The 21,314-nt window shown below is 50.5% G+C and overlaps 1 protein-coding gene across 1 annotated transcript in view; it reads right to left on the bottom strand.

Annotated features, from left to right (window-relative positions):
* Positions 1-21,013, bottom strand: part of Galnt12 (polypeptide N-acetylgalactosaminyltransferase 12) — a 29,018-nt gene extending 8,005 nt beyond the window's left edge. The window contains exons 1-6 of the mRNA XM_028882776.2: positions 20,593-21,013; positions 11,921-12,090; positions 8,216-8,405; positions 4,793-4,981; positions 3,967-4,081; positions 2,564-2,740 (exon numbers count right to left, since the gene is read on the bottom strand). Of these exons, the coding sequence (XP_028738609.1) occupies positions 2,564-2,740; positions 3,967-4,081; positions 4,793-4,981; positions 8,216-8,405; positions 11,921-12,090; positions 20,593-20,969 (1,218 nt within the window). The 5' untranslated portion in view covers positions 20,970-21,013. The remainder of the gene's footprint in view (positions 1-2,563; positions 2,741-3,966; positions 4,082-4,792; positions 4,982-8,215; positions 8,406-11,920; positions 12,091-20,592) is intronic.
* Between the last annotated feature and the right edge of the window lie 301 nt (positions 21,014-21,314).

The raw sequence follows: 21,314 nt of genomic DNA, 5'->3' as shown, positions 1-21,314 counted from the left end.
CCAAGAACAATGGTGAGGGCTGAGATACGAATGTCCTTGCTCTCATGTGTTATCTGTGGAAGACTGACATGCGACACCAAGGAAGGGCGGCAGTGTCTGGGTGTCACACTTCCAGTTTCTAGTCCCCCGTTCTTTTTTAAATTGTGTTTAATTTATGTTGTGTGAGTGTGTGCACATATGGAGACCAGAGAACAATATGTGATGGTCACTTCTCTCCTTCTACCAGGGAGATCCCAGGGGTTAAACTCAGGTCTTCTGACTTAGTGGCAAGCCCCTTTATCCACTCACTGGCCCCAGATGTCCTTCCTTTAATGAGTCACTGTGCCCTAGCATTGACCGAAGCCCATCTTCCAACACAGCCCAACAGGCATCGAGCCTACAGGTGCATCCAACACCCCTCTCACACGTTCCGAGAAGGGGGGCGGGTGCGCTCTGAGAACAGCAACCTAGAGTTCCAGTCGGGGTGGCAGTGAGGGGCAGGTGTTTTAGTCTGCTGCACTAGACAGGACACAGGAAGCTGAGCCAAACGACCGTGGTGTCCCTGACGCACAGGACCATGCAGGAGATTGGCTGCTGGCTCTTGGGTTCAGCAGAGCTGAGAGAGAGACCCTCTGGAGCGTGCAGGCCCCAGGCCTGCTGCCACATCCTGTAAGCTGGCAGGCCTTGGGTAGTAGGCTCCTTCAGTTTCTCAGTCTCCCCTCCCTCTTCTCCTCCTTCTCCCCTGCCTGCTGCACTTCAGATTTCTCATCTATGAAATGAGGAGTTGGTAGCTACCCTGCAGGGCTGCTGGGAGGCCTCAGGAGCAATTTCCATCAAGGGCCAGGGCAGACGCCTCGGAGGAGATCTCCCTGCATTGCCAAGTGGCCCCTCTGGTGTGCAAAGCTGGCACCTGACCTGTGGAGCTTGGTGGCATAGAGCCTATGGGCCCAAAGCCTTGTGCAGAGTACAGGGCAGATTCACAGGTCCCTAAGGCAAGGGCAGAATGAGGCTCTGAGGCATAAGCAGCCCCTGAGCTATACGCCTAAGGAGAGACACTGGCTCAGACTCAGTCAGTCCAAGGGACATGGGCTCAGCTCAGCTCAGTGTGTGGCTGGAGTCCATGGGGGCAGTGATGTAGGTGTGGAAGAATAGGCACATGGACTCAACCAAGCTGGTTACAAAGAGGAAAGCCAAGGCACCTGCACCATGGCCAACAGATGGCACTACACACCCCAGACTGGCTATGCCAGCACAGCCAAGCCTGGCTTGCTGTGGATATCATTCTGTATAAATAAAAAACTGATTGGCCAGTGGCCAGGCAGGAAGTATAGGCGGGACAATGAGAGAGGAGAATTCTGGGAAGTGGAAGCCTGAGTGGGGGAAAGACACTGCCAGCCGCCGCCATGACCAGCAGCATGTGAAGATGCCGGTAAGCCACGAGCCACGTGGCAAGGTATAGATTTATAAAAATGGATTAATTTAGCAAGTTAGCAAGAAGCCTGCCACGGCCATACAGTTTGTAAGCAATATAAGTCTCTGTGTTTACTTGGTTGTGTCTGAGCGGCTATGGGACTGGCAGGTGACAGAGATTTGTCCTGACTGTGGGCCAGGCAGGAAAACTCTAGCTACACTGGCTAGTCTCTGCTTCTGTACTTGCCAATTCACCTCCACGCTGAGGTTGGTTTGTGACCCAACATCAATACTCATGGTGCTTTCAGTCACAGACATTCATAAACAAGACCTTCAAGTTATTCAACACATGTGCTTCCAGGAAGGTCTAACAGAGCCATCCTGTTTTGCACTGACACTGTAAATGTGTGTCTTTCCCATGATCCATCGAGACCTTGTTTTTCACCATGTGTTGCTGACTTTACCAGTCATCAAAACTGACTCCCTAGTCAGTGCTCCTTGCATTCCTAAAGCTAAGAAAGTGATGCAGGGCCAACAATATGGTCCAGCTGTTAAGGGCACTTGCTACCAAGCCTGACAACATGAGTTCAATTCCTGAACACGAACACACACACACACACACACACACACACACACACACACACACGCATGCATATGGGGACACTGATGCATACATGCATACACATGCATGAACGCACACACATCAATAAATAAAGGTAAAAGAAAAATAGAAGGCTGTGATATGCCTCACAGGGCAAAGGTTTGTTAGGTAAGAGCTGTTCAGGCATTGGTTACAGTGCCCTTGGCCATGAGGTCAGTGTTGATGGACCAACAATGTCTATTAAATAAAGGGTCCTGAAACAGAAATATACATAACAATAGTCCCAACTGGCTGGCGAAACTGTTGTGTCTGAGTCCCACAGGAACCTAATCCTGCTAGGAGCAATGGTGTGGAAATCACCAATTCAGTATTTACAGTGGCTATAAACCACGGCTCCGTGGACAGTGAGAATCAACTGGGCATCACCATGGATGAAGAATAGACTTTCCCAGGCTTTATCAGAAAGGCCCAGCTTGCCCCTGGTCTTAGAACCAGATCCACTTTGCTGGGGAAGCCGGACTATGGTGCTTGGTTCCCAGGAGGCTGCTGGTGTGCAGGTGGGTAGAGACTCACCAGGCGGGCCCGGGTATTGCGGTGGTAGTAGAGTTCTTTAAATTCATCCATCCACACTTCAGCGGCTCGGACACTGTTGGCCAGGGCCTTGCTGCGCGAATAGGGAGCTTGCTTAGGGAAAACATGGCCTACGTGCGAGCAGGGGTGTGTTTCCAGACTGCCACCACACTGCCAGATCTGCAATGGAGGTGGAGAGGAGAGGCCACATGGTGAGCAAGAAATGGCTGCTGGTCCACAGGGAGTGCAGCCAGGAGATGGCACCCGCCGAGGCACTCAGCCTCCACAGGGACAGAGGCCACTTACCAGCCTGCACTTGACCCCAAGGGAAAGAACAAGAAAGCAGCCCGAGACAGACAAGCCACAGGAGCTAAGAACCCCAAAGACCAGGCAGTAAAGCTCATGCACTTGACCGGAGAGGGCCCGAAAGACCTCGCCAGCACCCCACTTCCTCAGCGGGTCAGACATGTCTTCATTACCTGATGCCACAGAGGAGAAAGCAGCAAGGAGGAAGAGAGGTTGGAAAGGTAGAGAGGAAGCTTCTAGAAGAGGCAGAGTATCCTGACACCTAGGGAAGAGGCAGAAAAGCCGTTAGCATTACACCCAAAACTCGGCGGCAGGGTCATGTAGGGCCTCATTTTCCCAAAGACAGTCTGAACAAGCATCTGGTGTTTATAACGTAGGATGTGAGAGCTGGGGGAGGGAGGAGGTCAAATTCTTCTCGGTTAACTGTTTCCAAGAGGGCAGGACAACAGACAAAACATTGCTAGAAATCTAAGTTTTGATCCTTAAACATGTAAGGTTCTGCTGACGAGGAAATCGCTGTCATGCTAAGGCTTTGTGGAGGGGCTCCGGGCAGCAAGGGCCTGCTACAGAAGGCCACTTCCTGATCTCACACTAAGTCTGTCCCGTCTGACTGTCTATGGGAACCTGGGAACCTGCCTTTTTAAGACAGTTCCCCGAAAGTTCTCAGGTGTGCTACACACAGAGGCTGCCTCCTAAACAGCTGGCCAGATAGCAGCTCCAGGTGGACTCCGGCTCTTTCAGTCCAAGCTCTGCTGCTGACTCTGAGTGACCACACACTGAGTCACAGCCCTACTCCCAGCCTCAGATCCCCACATCTGCAGAGTGAGAAACCGAGAGACTTGCGATGTCCTTTCCAGCCCAAGTCTTATGGAAATGCAAAAATACACTTCTAAAAGAGTCATATAAAAAGCCAAGCATGTTGGTAAGATATATGTGTCACTGTCTTACAGAATAATGGGATACACCAACACTGAGGAGGGAGGAAGGGAGGGAGGGAGGGAGGGAGGGAGGAGGGAGGGAGGGATGAGAGGAGGTAGAGAAAGAGAGAGAGGAAAATATGGAACACAGGATGAGTCCAAACAGAAGACAGGATTACTCACCCTAAAGGAGAACTCGAGGTTTTCTCCTCCCCAGACTTCCATTCCTGTATCATAAGACCCCAGATATTCAAAGTATCTCTTACTCACAGCAAACAGCCCCCAGCCATTGTTGGGACCTAGAAAAAAAAGTGGTACCCATATTTTAATGGAAGAGGCCCGAAGCCCTCACGAATGGCTAAACTACCTCCCCACATGGAGTCTATGTCCCTGGAAGCCGAGCCCTTTCATGCATTCATCCATCCATAAGCACACCTGAACTCACACTCTGTGCCCTGCGCCAGGCTGGGGCACAGACACACCCTGTAGTCCCTGCCTTGAAGTTCACAGACAGCTCAACAGGCAAGTCCCCTGTGTATGACACACTTCCACGATGGCCACCCAGAGCTCTGTGAGGCAGGGGCAAGGGCAGGGAGGGTAGAACCAAGTTTCCTGGAGGAGACAAGGTCTGTGGGAAGAAGTGAGCTGAAGAGGAGGAAGGGGATGCAACCCCACCCCCTGACATGAATGATGGCGTCGGGGTTGGGGGAGGTAGGGGTGGGATGCCTGTGCTTTTAGAATGTTAGAGGATGGAGGATGGAGAACCAGCCTGGCATGTGTGAGGCCCAGAATTCAACCCTCAGGGAAAAATGAAAATTTGAACTTATATATATATATCCCCCATTAAAATTTTCAATCAATTAGCTGAAGCATACCAATATAAAATCTACTTGTACAGCAAATAATAACATAAATGCTCTGGGGAAGCAACAGGTAGGGAATGGAAGTTGACAGCCAGTCATCCATCCCTCCCTTAGGATGGGCTCTGAGATGAGGAGCCAGGAAGGCAGACCTGATAACATCGATGGGGGACCGCATCGACTCCCGCTCCCGCTGGGGAACCACGTGCCACGTGAATACCAGCCGCCAGTCAAAGCCTCCGATCTGGGGCTCCCCGGAGTTGCCCAGATATTCGAAGGTGTTCCAGTCAATCACATCGATCACGGGGCACACCACCGCCGACTCCTTCTCGTGGATCCTGCAAATACCCGACACATCCAGTATCTGTCTCAGCTCTAGATGGCAGGGGGAACAGCCAGGAGTTCCAGCAGTCCAGGGTGAGAAGACCAGCCTCCCTTACTCAGGGGTCTGGGCCACGTTGGAGGTCACCACAGGGCATGCTGAGAAGGCAGAGAGGAGCCGGAATAGAACAGCCCCACAGTCTCCACCTTCTCTAATCCTGTCCATGGACACTCTGGCTAAACTCGAATCCCTTTTAGAGGGTCAAGGTGTGTGAAAATCAAAGGTGACTTTTAAAACAAAGCAGGTGTTCAATTTCTTGGGTGTGCAAGAGGTTCCATTACAGTGAAACACCTTAACATCAAGAAACATTTATCTCTGGCCAGCAAGATGGCTCCCCAGCGGGAGCCAGGAAAGACTGACTCTTCCAAAGTGTCCTCTGACTGCATCTCTCTCTCTCTCTCTCTCTCAATACAATGTAATTGATTTTTTAATAAAAATAATTGTCTTAAGAACAAAAGATGTACCAGGCATGATAGTGTATGCCTTTAATCCTGGCACTCCGGAGACAGAGGTGGATCTCTGAGAGTTTTGAGGCTAGCCTGGTTTACATAGTGAATTCCAGGCAGCCAGGGCCACTAGAAGAACCATGTCTTTAAAAAAAAAAAAAAAAAAAAGGAGGGAGAGGAGGGGGAAGGGGAAGAGGAGAGTTGGAAGAGAGGAGAGGGGGAGGAGGAGGAGAAGGAGGAGAGGGGGAGGAAGTGGGGAAGGAGGTGGCCTGAGACCAACAGGTTAGAGTTACATTTAGACTCTCAGTGCTCCTTATTTGCTGTGTTCAATGCTCCTTATTTGCTTAGCCAGGTCACCCGATGTCTCAGAATCTATTGCCTCTATGGTAACAAGATGGAGACGTGTCCTCACAGGGCTAAAATGAGGATTCCCGAGGGCTGGTTTGCAAGCTCCCTGGCCGAGAACCTGGAAGGAACCACTGCTTTTCTTGGTACTGTGAAATATGTGGTGAAAAAAAAGAAATGTTGTAACTTCCGTTTGTAGGAATCAGCCTGTATGTATCTTGGCTTGGCTCTCCACAAACACTGTTCCAAACCCAACTGTCCGTCAGCACGCCCCTCAATGATGCCATCACCTATGACACCACACGGGGAGGGGATGAGCTGAAAGGGGACCCCTCCTGATGACTCGTTTCTTTGGGTTACATTGTGGGGGGCAGCTATCTCAAACGTAAGACCTTCCAATCTAGGAGTCACGGCATGGAGGACGATGAAACAGAGGAGCAGACTGGGGTCAGCCATGTCCTAGACTAACGGAAGAAAGTCAGAGAGACCTCAGGTGCCACCCTGAGGTGAGACCAGCAAGCCCAGGCCAGGTCAGACACAGGATCAAACCCAGGAGCTCACCAAAAGGGTGAGTCTGCAGATGAGGCATCTACCAACACTACCCCTTCAAACTAACTGAGGGGTGTTAGAGGGTGGAGCAGGCGAGGACAGACCTGTTCGGCTGCTGGCCACTGGCAAGGCCCAAGTCCCCCAGGAACTCATGACCTGTCATCCAGCTGGCAGGAACCTCAGACAGCCCAGTTTCACACAAAGAGGAACATGGGGGAGGTCATGCTGATACTTGGGTGCAGGACTCTGTCTTGGAACTAGAGAATGTATTCATAGAGAAGTTTCCAGAATTAAGAGCTGGACCCTCCATTTGCACAACATGGATTACTCAGCATCCTTAGCCTGCAATGTGCCAAGAATAATACCTACCATGACAACCCAGACAGACAACTCTATTTCCATAGGCCCCCTGGAGGGAGGCGCCATGATACAGTTGAGACTGCCTAGGCACAGTCTACGGGCCTATGAGTCTCACTCCAGTGTATGCCAAAGTCCTGGTGAGCTTTGAAAACACCCAGAAGCCCAGCAAAACCCTAAGAATCAGATGCAAATGTCCCCCAGGATTCCCAGTGGACCTGCAGGGTGGACAGCTCCTCACTGATAGTGGCCTTGCTCCCAGGGAGGGGCTGCCCTGATTGTCCAGCGTCTATCAGTTCATCAGCTCAGGAGGAAGGGTGGCATCCTCAGATTTCACACTGGCCCAAGGGTAGCCATCTCTGTGCACAGCGGGGGAGGGGCACAAGGGAGCCCACTGGCCAGGTCCCAGAGAACGCTATAGCTCATCAGGCCCAGGGAAACCCCAAGCCTGTTGCTGGTGAATTCCTCAGAGGGAAGGGAGTGTAAGGAGCCTACAATCACACCAGCAGGGGACAAGGAGCCAGACCACAGGAGGCAGCAGAGTGGGGGCAGCTCGGCCTCACCCAGGAAGAGACTAGGGAAGGTACCTGGCTCTTCCAGGCAGACACTGGCAACCAAGAGTCACAGGCCATGTAGCAGGGTTGCCTGGCCTTTGACCTTTTGTCTGCCTGCAGAGGGGAACCCAGAGCTTCCTCTGGGAGAACTCCTGGCTTCCTAGCCGACCCCTGCCTTCTGTAGTAGACAGCTGAGCAAACATGGAGATCAGAGACTGGGAGAGAGAGATACAGAGATCCACAGCCAGACCCACCGTGTAGACAGCTAGGTAAGAGGCTTGGGGTGACAGGGGAAGAGCCTTGAAGACGTGTGTGTGTGTGTGTGTGTGTGTGTGTGTGTGTGTGTGTGTGTATTACTAAAAAGTATACTTTACAACTAAACTAGCATAAAGATGAAAATAATATAGACTGGGTTTTATATTCATGTATACTTGCATTTTTAGTTGATTTTTAAAGAAATTAATATTTTTTAAAAATTGTGGGTTCTAGGGATATGCCTTGCATACATAAGGCCTTTGGTTCAATCTACAGCATTATATAGAAATATGCACATGTACACACACACATAACTTCTTTTAGGGTCTCTGAGTTTCAAGGACCCCAAGCCTTGTACTTAATCGGTACTGAGTAAGTCCACTATCCATGGCTAAGTGAAGCCATGCTTGAAATAAATATATCCAAATGCATATCCCCATGAGGCTCTATCCACAACTCTGTAAACCTGGGCTGATGACGGTCTCTAGGTAAACTGTAAGAAGCTGCAGCCCCCCCCCCCAAACGAACATATCCGAGCACCTTCCACATGTCATTTACCACTGTGCCACCACAGAGGTCATGCTGAAGGGTATCTGATGCAGGCACAGACATCCCCCCAGCAGCCAAAACGAATCTGTCCCCACTGCCACCCAAGCACCCTCCCCCCATGAGTGGCCCACACACCTCCGAAGCAAAGGCTCCAGCCACCCCTCATGGCATTCACAATGACAGTCTAGGAAGGTCAGCACTTCACCCTTGGCCACAGAGGCTCCCAGTAGCCGGGCTCGCACTAGGCCTTCTCTCTTGCTGGCACGGATCAGGCGCACCTTGGGCAGATGGGACAGCTCATTGGCCAAGCGCTCCTTCAGGTGCTCTGTGGACATAAACAGACCGGCAGTCACTGGTCTACATCCTTGTCAAGGCACTCATCCCAAGCCCCACCATTTAGTGTTTGCCCGATCCCCTTAAATGACATCCACAGTAGCCTCTTTTTCTTTGTCACTCAGGATGCCCAGAACCAAGGGCAAGTTGGAGGAGATCTGTCTGCAGACACACTCAGTCATATGCTTTATATGGGGGAGTGTTATGGTACCTGAATATGACTCAGTAAAACTGATGCTAAGAGAATTTCATAGGGAACTAGAAAGAAGGCTCAGTGGTTAAAAATTCTTGCTGCCATTCCAGAGGACCAGAGTTGGGTTCCCACCACCCACATCAGGCTGCTCTTAACTGTTCCTAACTCCAATTCTAAAGGACTCAGCACCTTCTTCTGCCCTCCAGGGGCACTGTACATACATGATGCACATACATATACTCAGGCACAGGCATGAATGTGTGCGTGCATGCACACACACACACACACAAACACACGCACGCACACACATGCACACACCCCTATTGACTGATTCTTAACGTTATGTGTATGGGTGTTTTGCCTACATGTATATTCATGTACCATTTGCATGTGTCGTGCCTGAAGAGGCCAGAAGAGGGCATCAGATGCCCTGGAACTGTGATTGTAGACCATTGTGAGCTATCATGTAGGTGCTGGGAGCCAACCCAGGTCCTCTAGGAGAAGATCAAGTGATTGCTCTTAACCACTGAGCCCTCTCTCCAGCCCCTAAATAAACCTTTATTAAAAGCCCCTCATAGGCTGACCTGTGCACATTTAAATGTGAACTGAATACTGAATATATTCAATATACCCATTGAACATGGTCCCTTGCCTCTGTGGGCACACTGTGATTAAAGTTTCATCACCAGGATGGGGCTGTTGGGAGGTGGTGGAACCTTCTGGAGGTGGGGTCTGTGGGGAGGCACTGAGGTTGCTGTAACAATGCCCTCCTAGGGGGACACAGGACTCCTGTCTCTCCCTCTGCTCCTGGCTCCAGGTATGATCGCCAGCTCTCACACAAGGTCCACAATGCCTTCCACTATAACATGCTGAAGCTGAGAAGCGAGCTGATAATGCACCAAGCCCTTGAACTCCAAACGTTATAAGCCCGAGAAACCTCTTCTTCCTCCTAAGTGGCCTGCCTCGGGTGTTTTGTTATAGAGACAGAAAGCTGACTAAGTCATAATTTTTATTAAGACGGTAATTATATTAGAAGACATTTTCTTTATATAGAAGCAGCACTCTGTAGCAGCAGTAGCAACTGCTTGTCAGGGGGACATGCCCCACCTAGGCTGCAGAAGAGGTCATACATGGAGATGACAGACCCACAACCAGCCTCCAGGTCTCCTAATTCCAGGACAAGGAGTCACACCTCAGAGGGTCAGGTGGAGGGAGGTGGGAACTTATTTGGGCCAAAGAAAAGGAAGAAGGAATTTCCTTCACCAGTGTAGGTTTGGGTCCAAAGTTCTCACCTATCAGAGAATGTTCAGAGTAGCTTCATAATGAATGGAAACATTTCTCTAAACAGCCTTAACACTTAGAAACATTCTGTGGTTGGTTTTAAGCTCTAAATGACTGCCTGTGAGCTGCTGGCAGAAGTGAGGAAGGTAATTTTGCCAGCCATGCCAGTTCACCACCGTGTGGTGCGTGCACACTGAGACACAGGTGTGGCCGGCCTTCACTCAGGTGGGTTTGCCAGGAATGACTTTGGGTGGGCCGGTGCTGACCTCCTGAGTCAAGGAGCCAACCCTCGCCCTCGCCAATCACTTCAGATAAGCAAAGAGGAGGCCAGCAGAGCTGCCCAAGGCATCCCAGGTCCTATGGCTTGTCTGCTACTCTTGAAGGAGTCACAACAGGACGAGGGGGGACACCTGACCCGCCCTCCCCACTGTGAAGGAGGGCACACTGTGCCGGACTTCTTCCTGCTCAGGAGATGCCTAATTCCACACAGATGACAAAAGCAAACTGATATTTGCTTTTTGGTTCATATGTTCGTTAACTGAAGTTAACTGGTGTGGCAGACAAGAGCTAAGTTTACAACTCTGAAAGCATTTCGTTCAAACACAAGTTAGCATTTAACAAGGCTTAAGTACTTGCCAGGCAATAACACAACACACATCCCCAGCCTCGTCTCATTTAGTCCTCACAGTGGTCCTACAAAGTAGGAATTATTACTACTTCATTTATAGAGGCTGAACTGGTTAAGGCCAGAGCTCAAAGCTGTAGAGTCCCTGGGGGTGGGGATCCTGGCCCACCCAGAGTGACATAGAGCAGGGTGTACATGACTGCATTTATTTTTCACTGTAACTCCCTGGCAGAGGTGTGGATAAATCCATTCAAAGGTAAGAAACTGAGACTCAGAGAAAATGAGTGACTGGCCCAGGGTACCACGATGGTGTGACCAGATCATGGCAGAGCTTGCCTCAGATCCAGGGATCCTGATCCTGGAGTTCGGTGGCCCCGGGCTCCACGCAGCACCAAACTCCAGCCCGCCTTGCAAGGACACTGTTGCTTGTATCCTAGTCTCCTCCGCGCCTGGAGAGTCTAGCTAAACTCACAGTCACCAGGGTGAAGACCAGTCCCTAACTCCCTTGCAGCGAGGTGTGGCTGCGCCACCATGCTCTGCCTGACTGAAGAGGGTGGGGAGCTTCCAGAAAAAGGGTATAGTCCTTGCCCCCTTTTAACTTTTCTGGCAGACTAGAATGAGCAAGAGACGAGGAGCCAGCCTGGGCCAGGAAGGCCGCGGCTGTGGAACCCTCCCAAGGTGAAGGCATGGGTTAGAAGAAGACAAGTCCAGACACCATCTTGACTTATCACACAAATTTCTGGCGTGAGAGAGAGCTCGAAGTAATTCTACTCCAGGTAGATCCCTGTAATTCAAAGGTTTGTGAGAACAGCCCAACACACATGCAGGTCAGAGCACTCTCCCTGCAGCCAGACAGCCCAGAGCGCAGCCCAGAGGCAGAGGCTGCTGAGTCCATGATGACCCAGGATGATAATCTGGCCTGAAACTGCCCCCGGTAATGAAGCGCCCAGTTATCTATCTGTTGCTGAATTCTTGACATTTCCCCTCAGTTAAGCTCAGCAGTCCCTACCCTAACCAGTGGCCCAAGATCTACTAGCTAAAGACACTCCATGGATATGCTAGTCACAGCTAAGCCAGTGCTGTCCTGTGTTTGAGCAAGAGACACTCCTCCCCTCCCTCACTTCCATCCTGGACCCCCCCCCCCCCCCGTCCTTGGCCATTTCTCATATAACACGCTAACTTTTAGACTGACCAGACCTTGTCCTTCTAAAGCTCTCTGGGTGGCTCCTAAAAGTCCCAACATCTTATGGTGACTCCCACGGCCCTCCTTGACTTGGCCAAGCTCCCCATACAGCCTCTCCTCTCCACTGGCCAACAGTTGACCCTAGAGTATGTCCCAATTATGTCTGAGCACACTCTAACCCCCCCCGTTCCTCACTCTCCCACCCCAGCCCTCCATAGGGCTTACCTCTGTCACTGTAGTCATCAACCAGAATGACCTCCTCCAGCAGGATGTCAGGAGAGGTCTCAAGGACACTGTAAACTGTCCGAAGGAGTGTTGACCAGGCTTCATTATAAAAGGCTATGACAACAGACGTCCCGGGCAAATTCTCATAATCGTATTTCTCCTCTCTGCACCTGTAAATGGAATGTAACTTCAACAACAGAGAAGGCAGAAGCTGTTAGTCCTGGGGACGGAGTGATGGTGGAGGCACTGGTTACCGTCTTCAGGCTTCTCCTGGGAAATAATCCACTAGAGGACCTCCCACAAAGAGCCCCAGAAGACACTTAGAAAAGTTGTAACCATAACAACGTCGGCTTGTGCGATATTGGTTTTAAACTGTAAAGCAACGTGCAGATTTGAGCAACACACAAACTAGACAGAATCCGACGTGGCTGTCCTGTCTGTCCACCCCATTCTAACCCAGGCTTTGCTCAGACGGCTCCCTCCTCTTGGCTGTTCCTGCTTCTCCCTCCCTTCTCTACTTGGCAAGCTTCCTGTGCTCCCCAAGAGCAGCTCAGCCGCCCCCCCATCTCCTCCAGGAAGGAAAATGTCTGTCCTGGAGAGTTGGTGGCCACAGAGTGCTCCTCCAGCCCCCCAATCTCCTCAATTTCAGCAGGTGCTGATCACTCTATTCCTGTCCCGCAAGGACTGAGCCAGCCTTCCCCAGCACCTGGAAGTCACTATGCCTCAGAAAAGTGGGAAGTTGAACACATAAACTAGATGTGTGGCTAGAATGTCGCGTGGCAGCCTCTGGGGGTGGCACTGAAACCGTCCAATCCCAGGGGTGGGGCCATGATTAAGGCTCATGGGAGTCAGCGATCGACTTGTTTGTTCAGGAGTTTGCTGTCACTTTGTACTGACAGCTTCCTGGTCAATGCAGCATGCTATCCTCAGTGTGACAAAGCAATCTCAGTCCATGGGACTGACCATGGGGCAGTGCCTGGAAATTATTAGCAGGAAGCGTCTGATGGCAAGGTGGAAGGATGCCAGAAGACCACAGTTTAAACACTGGGGCCAGACCACGAGCTACACAAGGAGAAGCTAAACACTGAAAAGCAGCCTGGCTACCCGTTTCCTGGCAGCCAGGGGAAGGCCTCAAAAGAGAGGTGGGTGACAGACTGGCGAGCCACAGAGCCACACAAGAAAGAGGAGCACAACTCACAACTGCTAGCATTGTCCTGTGGTCCCCTTAGTGTTGCTGGAGGGCTTCTCTCCAGGTTCCACCAAGCCCCACAGTCCCACAATCCACTTATAAAATAATCACTCAGACGCTTATAATACTTATAAACTGTATGGCCGTGGCAGGCTTCTTGCTATCTGTTCTTTTATCTTAAATTAACCCATTTTTATAAATCTATACCTTGCCACGTGGCTGGTGGCTTACCAGCATCTTTACATGTTGCTTGTTCCGGCGGTGGCTGCAGTGTCTCTCCCTCCTTCTTCCTGTTTCCCCAATTCTCCTCTCTCCTTGTCCCGCCTATACTTCCTGTCTGGTCACTGGCCATCAGTGTTTTATTTATATAGAGCGATATCCACTGTCCTTAGTCAGTCACCAAGTATCTCCTGATTGCCTGTCATGTGCCAAAATAGGCAAGGGCTGTGATCCATGGAGCTTACATTCAGGGGGCAGTCATCAGACAAGCAAGTCAACAGTTGCAAAACTTACCCATGCTATAGATAAAGTCAAGGAAGGTAGTAAAAGAACCACTAGGGAGGGTGGGGAGGGAGCGACCATAGACTAGTGAGGTGGTGGACCCTCTGCAGAGGTGACATTTACAATGACACTCAGGGCTGCGGATGTGGCTCAGAGCACTTGTCTAATACGCACAAGTCCCTGGGTTTGACCCAGGACTGGCGATGCATGACCATCGTCTTGGGATGTAAAGACAGGAGAGGTTCAAGAATCAGAAGTTCAAGGTCATCTTCATCTACATGGTGAGTTTAAGGCCATGGAGGTTGCATAAGACCCTACTAACTCAAGCCGGGCGGTGGTGGCGCACGCCTTTAATCCCAGCACTCGGGAGGCAGAGCCAGGTGGATCTCTGTGAGTTCGAGGCCAGCCTGGGCTACCAAGTGAGCTCCAGGAAAGGCGCAAAGCTACGCAGAGAAACCCTGTGTTGAAAAACCAAAAAAAAAAAAAAAAAAAAAAAAAAAAAAGACCCTAACTCAAAACAAACAAACAAATAAGAAGAAGGGGGGAAAAATGAAAAACAAAAACTAGAAACCCAGACCCTTTGAAGCAAAGTGGGGGGCACTTGGCACTTATCATTTCTGGCATTGTTTCCATCTTATTTTACTTTGAAAGTTTTCAAACATGAAAGGCAGAGATGCTCATATGCTTCCAGTGACTCCAGCCAGCATCAACAGCTGTCCACACACAGACAGTCTCAATCATTTTTCATATTGTTTTTAAAGAAAATCCTGCCCATCATGGCATCCATACTATTTTTAAATGCATCTCTAAAAGACAAAGATTGTTTCTTACTATATAACAAACATACGTTTACTTTGGTCAAGCCTTAAAGATGGAACGGCTCCTTGGGGTTTCTAGCTCCAGCCTGCTGTTGTCCATCAAAGCTAAGCAGACTGGAGACAGAGCTTCAGGAACCAGAAAGGCAAATGTCGCTGAGTGAATTTTACAGAACATATTCATTTTAGAGATGTCACAATGGGACTGGAGGCGAGAGAGGACACGGGCGATGTAGATAAAATGCAGTATTCGATCATTACCTTTGAAACCACTCTTCTGGGCTGGAGAGACAGTTCTGTGGTGAAAGGTGGTCACTGCTCTCGCAGATGACTCAAATTTGATTTCCAGCACCCACAGCGGATGGTTCACAACTCCCTATAACTCCAGCTGCAGGGGGAATCCAACTCCTCTGAGTCCTACCAGACACATAAGGCTTACACAATACCCACACAAATATAAAAAATATATCAACATGGTTGTCCCTCTTCCATGTCCAGCCTGTCACTGCTCCTTCTGTTTTTACAAGTAGGAAGCATGAGAAGCATAGGATACAAATGACAACAAGCTCAGCTCCCAGAGCACAGGGCTCTGAGTCCACTGGGCTGGGATGTTTGTGGCCAAGGATCTTCTTGGGAGGCCCTGGCTCACTCCTTGCATCCACTAGAAGGCTCGGGAGACCACCTAAACAAAAAATCTAAATGAAGATCCCTGGACCACTTCTCGCTCCACGGCCCTCCTCTTACCAAACTCAGAGCACGTGTCTCTTCTCCTTCCCAGGTTCTCCTGTAGATACCAAGTCCCCAGTATAAATGCCATGACTGCTTCTGCAGTGAGGATGAGGCTCCACGGCCAGGGCCTGGCTCTGCTATCACTGAAATGACTTCTCCAGAACCACAAATGGCCTATCAAGACACTCTGTTTAGGGGAGGGGACTGCTCCTCTCGGCCACCTCCACGTTCTCATCCCTACGGCATCCAGAGGTCCTGCTCAGGCACTCCAGGAAAAGTCAGCTGGCAGGCTCTCTGCCAGCACCTAGGCAGGCAGGAGCTACATCCTCAGATGCTGTGGGCTGTAATTCATGGACATAGTAGCACCAACATCAGGAAAACCTAGTAAGCCACACAAGGGAGTCTGGCCCATATTCAGGGGCAGAATTCAATCCAGCTTTGGAAGGAACAGAATCAAAGACCTTGTAGACGTATTTCAAACTTCCACACAAGAACAGCAGAAGACATGGTGGGTGACATTTCCTCGTTATTTCCTCAGTGGAATGTTCCATGGGGAAAGCCAGCTGCCATGCTGTGAGAATACTCAAGCCGCCCCATGGCTATTAACAGGCAGGTAAGTATGCCATCCTGGGGGCAGAACCTCTAGCCCCATCTCACGCTCAGATGACAAATGACTCAGGCATCATGTTGGCTGAGACTTTCTGAGACAATGAACCAGATCCACCCATCTATGGTATTCCTAAATCCCTGACCACAGAAACACTGTGAAATGATAAATGCTTATCATTATTTAAATCACGGACATTTTTGTGGCATTCCATGCTTCAAAATAAACCACAAGGAAGCCCAAGCTGAGAAACTCTCATAAACCAACATCACTGTACTCAGCAAGTACAATGTACTCATCATTGTACTCAGTGGTCTGGAACAATCAAAGGCTGAAGAACTGCTGCAGATTGAGGTCACTGAAGAAGCAAGGCACAAAGCTGGGGCTGTTGGCCTGTGATCCAAACACTAGGGAGGTACAGGCATGGGGATCAGGAGTTGAGTGCCATCCTCAGCCACATAAGAAGTTCCAGACCTACATAGTGAGGCCCTGATTCAAAACACAACAAAACAAAAATACTGTACCAAGAAAGGTGTGGTCCTTGCTCGTGGAATCCCAGCACTTGCAAGGCCAAACAGGAGGAGGATGATGAGCTCCAGGGCAGCCTGAGCTACAGAGAGAGACCCTGTGTCATTAAACAAACACAAATGACCAAATAACAGAAGTCAGAGACGTGGCACACTCCTTTCATTCCAGCACTCAGGAGGCAGAGGCAGGTGGATCTGAGTTCATGGTCAGCCTGGTCTACAGAGCGAGTTCCAGGACAGCCAGGGCTACAGAGAGACGTCCTGTTTCAAAAAATACCAAAACAACAAGAGCATAACAAATAGGAAGCATAAAGTAAGATGGTATAAACAAATCCAAAGGTATTAATGAACACAATAAATATAAATGAATATAGACATCTGCTTAAAAGTCAATGACTGTGGGGAGAGTGGTGTGTGTGTGTGTGTGTGTGTGTGTGTGTGTGTGTGTGTTAGGATCTTGCTATCCTCGAACTAGAGATTCTCCTTGTCCAGATTCCAGAACACCATCACACTTGGGTGACACTTATGTGTGTCTGTGTGTGTAATGTCCACTTGATATGGGAAGCTTTACAACGGTAATTTGCCAGAGCAGATTAAGTTGAGTATCTCTCCACAAAAAAAGAGAAATTCCAGGGCACTCTTGGTCCTGTGGCTAATGTGATTACGCTGACACTCTCTGACATGCCAAGACCTGATCCCTGAACTCAGACACACATGTAGCTACAGCAGTCAAGGTCAAGAACAAACAAGGTCAAGCAATGGTGCTCTTGTAGCAGCAGCGCACAGCTGAGTGGATGGCATTGCACACACAACATGCACACGGACAGGTCTGGGGACACCACAACACCGTCACTCCACTTCCTCTCCTGCTAACCGGGTCAGAACGTGAGTGACAATGGCATTACAGCAGATATCTTATCACTGTGGTCAGTGAACCCTACTTTTCTAGGGTAATGGTAGCAATTCTTGGCTTGTGACACACACCCTTGCTAGTTTCAACGGTACTTACTATTAACCACTACCTACTCTAACTTCCACCTCACCATGACTCCTGAGCCAGCAATCCACGGTGACTCGGTCAGCAGCTTTCAGCCAGGTCATCCATCAGAGTCAGCCTGGGACCTAGCCACAGAAATTCTGATTTCATTGTTCGGGGGAAGGTCCCTGGCACTGACTGTTTCTAAGAGCTCCCGAGGGCTGCAGAGCCAGCTGTCTGGCTCCCCACTCCTGCTATGGAGAAGTGAAAAATCCTCCCTCCTCATTAGCGTCCAATGACAGGCAATGGTGACGGACCGAGGACCCTGCATTTACTGCACTGCTATCCAAGGGTACCTGGCTTTCTCCCCCTCTTCCTCAAGTCGGCACTGAACTAACAAAGCAAAGCTGTACATGCAGCTGTCAGCTCCTCCAGCACATCTCAAGGATGCAAAGCCAGCTTCCCAAGTCTCTTCACTGGTCTGGCTTGTCCAAAGGCAGAGACCTGGTGCCAGACCTTGCTCTTGCCAGCAAAAGCCAAGCAGATGTCCCTGTGTTGACCCACGCTTGGTCTCTTGTAGCATGTATAAGCAAGGCAATGCAAAGACAGCAAAACCTCGTGAGCTTACATGCACACTACGCCCTTATCCACACATCTATGCATCTATTTTCCGAAGTCTGTTTCTATACTTGGAAAAAGTCTAGACAGATACACAGCAAAATGTTAATAACAGTTTTCCTGGGTTTGTAAGCTGATTTTTTTTTTCTTTAACTTTTTGAGAGAGTCTTGCTATGTAGCCCTGGCTGGGCTGGTATCAGACGTGCACCACCATGCCTGGCTTAATGTTCTATTGTTGGCATTTTTCACTTATTTGGGGTTTTTGGTTTTCTTATGGTAACATTTCTGAAGCAAAAGTTTTATAATAAAAACAATCAGGTAAATAACTTTCCCTTCCCAAAAGACCTAGGCTTTTCTTTTGGTTTGTCTGGAAGTCCTCTTACAGGCTGTCCCTCCTTAACATTCAGGGACCTTGAGTACCCCTCCTCTTATTAACTGGACTCCTAAGGACCCTACACTGTGAACACCTAATACTACCTGAATTCTCAACCCAAATATCAAGACCCTGATTAGCTCGTCACTGTTGTAGAAGCTCTAGTAGTCCCCTCTTATGTGTGGATTCACTTTCTGTAGCTTTGGTTACTCAACCATATTCCAAAAATATTAAATAGAAAATTCCAGAAACAAATAATTAACAAATTTAAGATTGTTTACCTTCTCAAATAGTATAGCAAAAGTTTACCCTTTCTATGATATGAATCATCCATCCCTTTGTCCAGTGTATACACACTGTACACACTACCGACCCATTACTCACTTAGCAGTCACGCTGTTACCAGACAGACTGTCATGGTATCAGTGCTTAGTATCCACAAAGTTTGGTACCATATGAGAATTCAGATATCTACTGGGATCTGGAACCTGTTCCCTGAGAATAAGACGGGGGCAGACTATTATTCGACAGATGTGAGACTCCAGGCAAGGCCCTGACACTCCTGACCACATGAATGTTGTGCCTCAAAGCCTGTCCTGGTGGAGACATACACAACTCAAGCCCAGCCTTTCTCTCCTGGACAGTAAAATAATGGGACAGGCTCTGTTGCAGGAGTCAGAGGCAAGGCCCATCCTGCTGGGCTGGATTAATCCCCAGGGTCAACGGCACAGCAGGATCTATTCTCAAATCCTGATAGGATACAAGGCAGCTGCGTCACCATGGAGACAGGATACCATAAGCCCCACAGGTCATCTGAAGTGTTTCAAAGAGATATTCACAACTTCTAACAATAAAGGAAATTGGATATGGAGAAGAAAATCTTTATGACCAATCCCAGAGGACCGGAAGAGAAGCCCCTAAGTGTATACACAGGGCAGCAGAGAACAGGGAACTAAGGAGCACACAGCATGCTCCCAGGTGTGAGCCGATTATAAAGTCCAAGGATGCACTCTTTCTACCAGCTTATGCAGAGTGTACAGACTCGTCAGTTCCCTAGTTTGCAAATGAGGAAACTGAGGCTGAATCAACAAAAGGCGGAACCCACAGTCTGAGATCACAGAGGTGGTGAGCAAAAGACCTGGGGTTGTATCTCCCAGGACTCGGGTGTGACTCCTGAGTCTGGCCTGAAATCGCTCCCTAGACCTGGTAGAAAACTTTGGGGTTTCAAGGGGCTAAACATGCCTTGAGGCATTTGGCAGAAGCGGAGAACTGCTGCCAATCCCAGGAAATTTTACTCGGAAAGATTAATAGTGAAAAAGAAAAGGCCTCGGGCCGAAGCATAGTGTGACGCACGCATGAACAAATCCAGGTATGATGTGAAGTCAAGTCTATTGTTAAACTTTCCCTGAGATGGGGGGAGGGGGGCGACAGCAGCTGCTCGGAGGGTTACAATCCCAGAGGGCCAATTTCATCATTTTACAGCTTAGTGTTACCTATGCCCTCTGAGTCCATTCCCAAACCGGGGGGAAAAAAAAGCCAGCATGGCCTGGGGAAGAGGAGGTGGCAGATGCCTGATGCTAACAGCAGGCCTGCCCTCTGGCTCTAACCCAGACCCCTTTCTGAGTCCTGTTTTCCAGGAAGTCGGTGTGCAGAGCTCAAGAGGGGGCTAGAAATTCTCTAACCAACTTAAAGGACGGAGGAGTATGGGAGGCCCAGGGTCAAAGGTTTGTTTGCTTCCTTGTACCTCACCTGCTGAAAAGCCAGCAGCTCCAACAGGAACTAGGCTCAGACTCAACAGGATCGGCCCTGCACCACCTACAAGAGTGAGCTGGGCTGGACTGCAGCCAAAGGCGCCCTTCCCACCAACCTCCTTCACACCGCCCTCCACCCAAAGCCAGGAATTAAACAGCCAGAGAGAGGAAGGCGGCTCCGGGCTTCGGACACAACCATTGGGTTATCTCCATGATTCTGCTCTGTCCCTGGGCAGCGGCACACCCACACCACTGAATGGAGCCAGCCCTGTGCTAGTCAGCTCGCGGGAGTCACAGCCACACCCGCACAGTCCTAACTGCACCACAGGCACGGACCTGGGGTCTCTTCGCCAGTCTGCTTAACTCGAATCTTACCCTCTCGGGGCAGAATGACAACTTTGAGGCGTCGGATTCAAGAGATTACCCACTTATCAGCTCTTCAATTTCTGAGACTTTCTTGGGTTCATTTTGACTTTTTTTTTTAACTTTCCCGCCTCCCCGCCCTCAGGATATATCCCTCCGGTACCGCCTCCTCCCGAGGAGGATGCATCATCCCACGCGTTCGTGTTCCGTAACCACCACTCACAGAGGGTTCCAGCGTTCAGGCAGGCGTCGGTGCAGCGAGATGCGGTCGCTCAGGTAGATGTTGATCTGGTGCAGCTGCACGCTCTCCTCTTGCAGCCGCAGCTCCTCGCCCTGCAGCTGCAGCCGCACCGCCTCCCCCTGCGCGCCCAGCGCATCGGCGGCCAGTGGCGGCCTGGGCAGCACCGGCTCGCGACGCCCAAGGCGAAGAGGGCGCGGGGGCACCGAGTCCACCGGCCCGGCCCGGGTCTCCACCGTCCCAGACCCACTTCGAGCCCGCAGCACCGCCCCCAGCCCAGCCAGCGCCAGCAGCGCCAGCAGCGCCTCCCGGCCGCGCCGCAGCCCCCGTGGGCAGCGCCTCCGGAACGCACGCCCCAACATACACCCGCTAGCGGCGCCCGCTGAGCCCCGCGGCCTCGGGCCGAGGCTGGACCCGGATCCCGGAACCGCAGTCGCCCCGCCCCCCGGCCCGCCCCACCTGCGCTCCGCCCCCTTCCTGGCTGCCGCCTCCGGCGCCCACCTGCCGGTACCCACGTGGGAAAGCACTGAGCGTGGCGACCCCACGGCGTGAGTGTATCCAGAGCTCACCGCAGCGGGGCCAGTTCCTTGAACTCATGTGACCCTAGCACGGTCACAGATGGAGGATCTCTAACCTTAGCCAGTCCATGTTCAGGATGTGCTCGCCGAGGCGGGAGAAGGCTGCGGCTGACCTGTCTGGAACTCAGT

Source organism: Peromyscus leucopus, chromosome 2 (genome assembly GCF_004664715.2).
Source record: "Peromyscus leucopus breed LL Stock chromosome 2, UCI_PerLeu_2.1, whole genome shotgun sequence".
Lineage (NCBI taxonomy): Eukaryota > Metazoa > Chordata > Mammalia > Rodentia > Cricetidae > Peromyscus > Peromyscus leucopus.
Note: the sequence above shows the minus strand (reverse complement) of the source record. Positions and strands in the feature narration are given on the sequence as shown.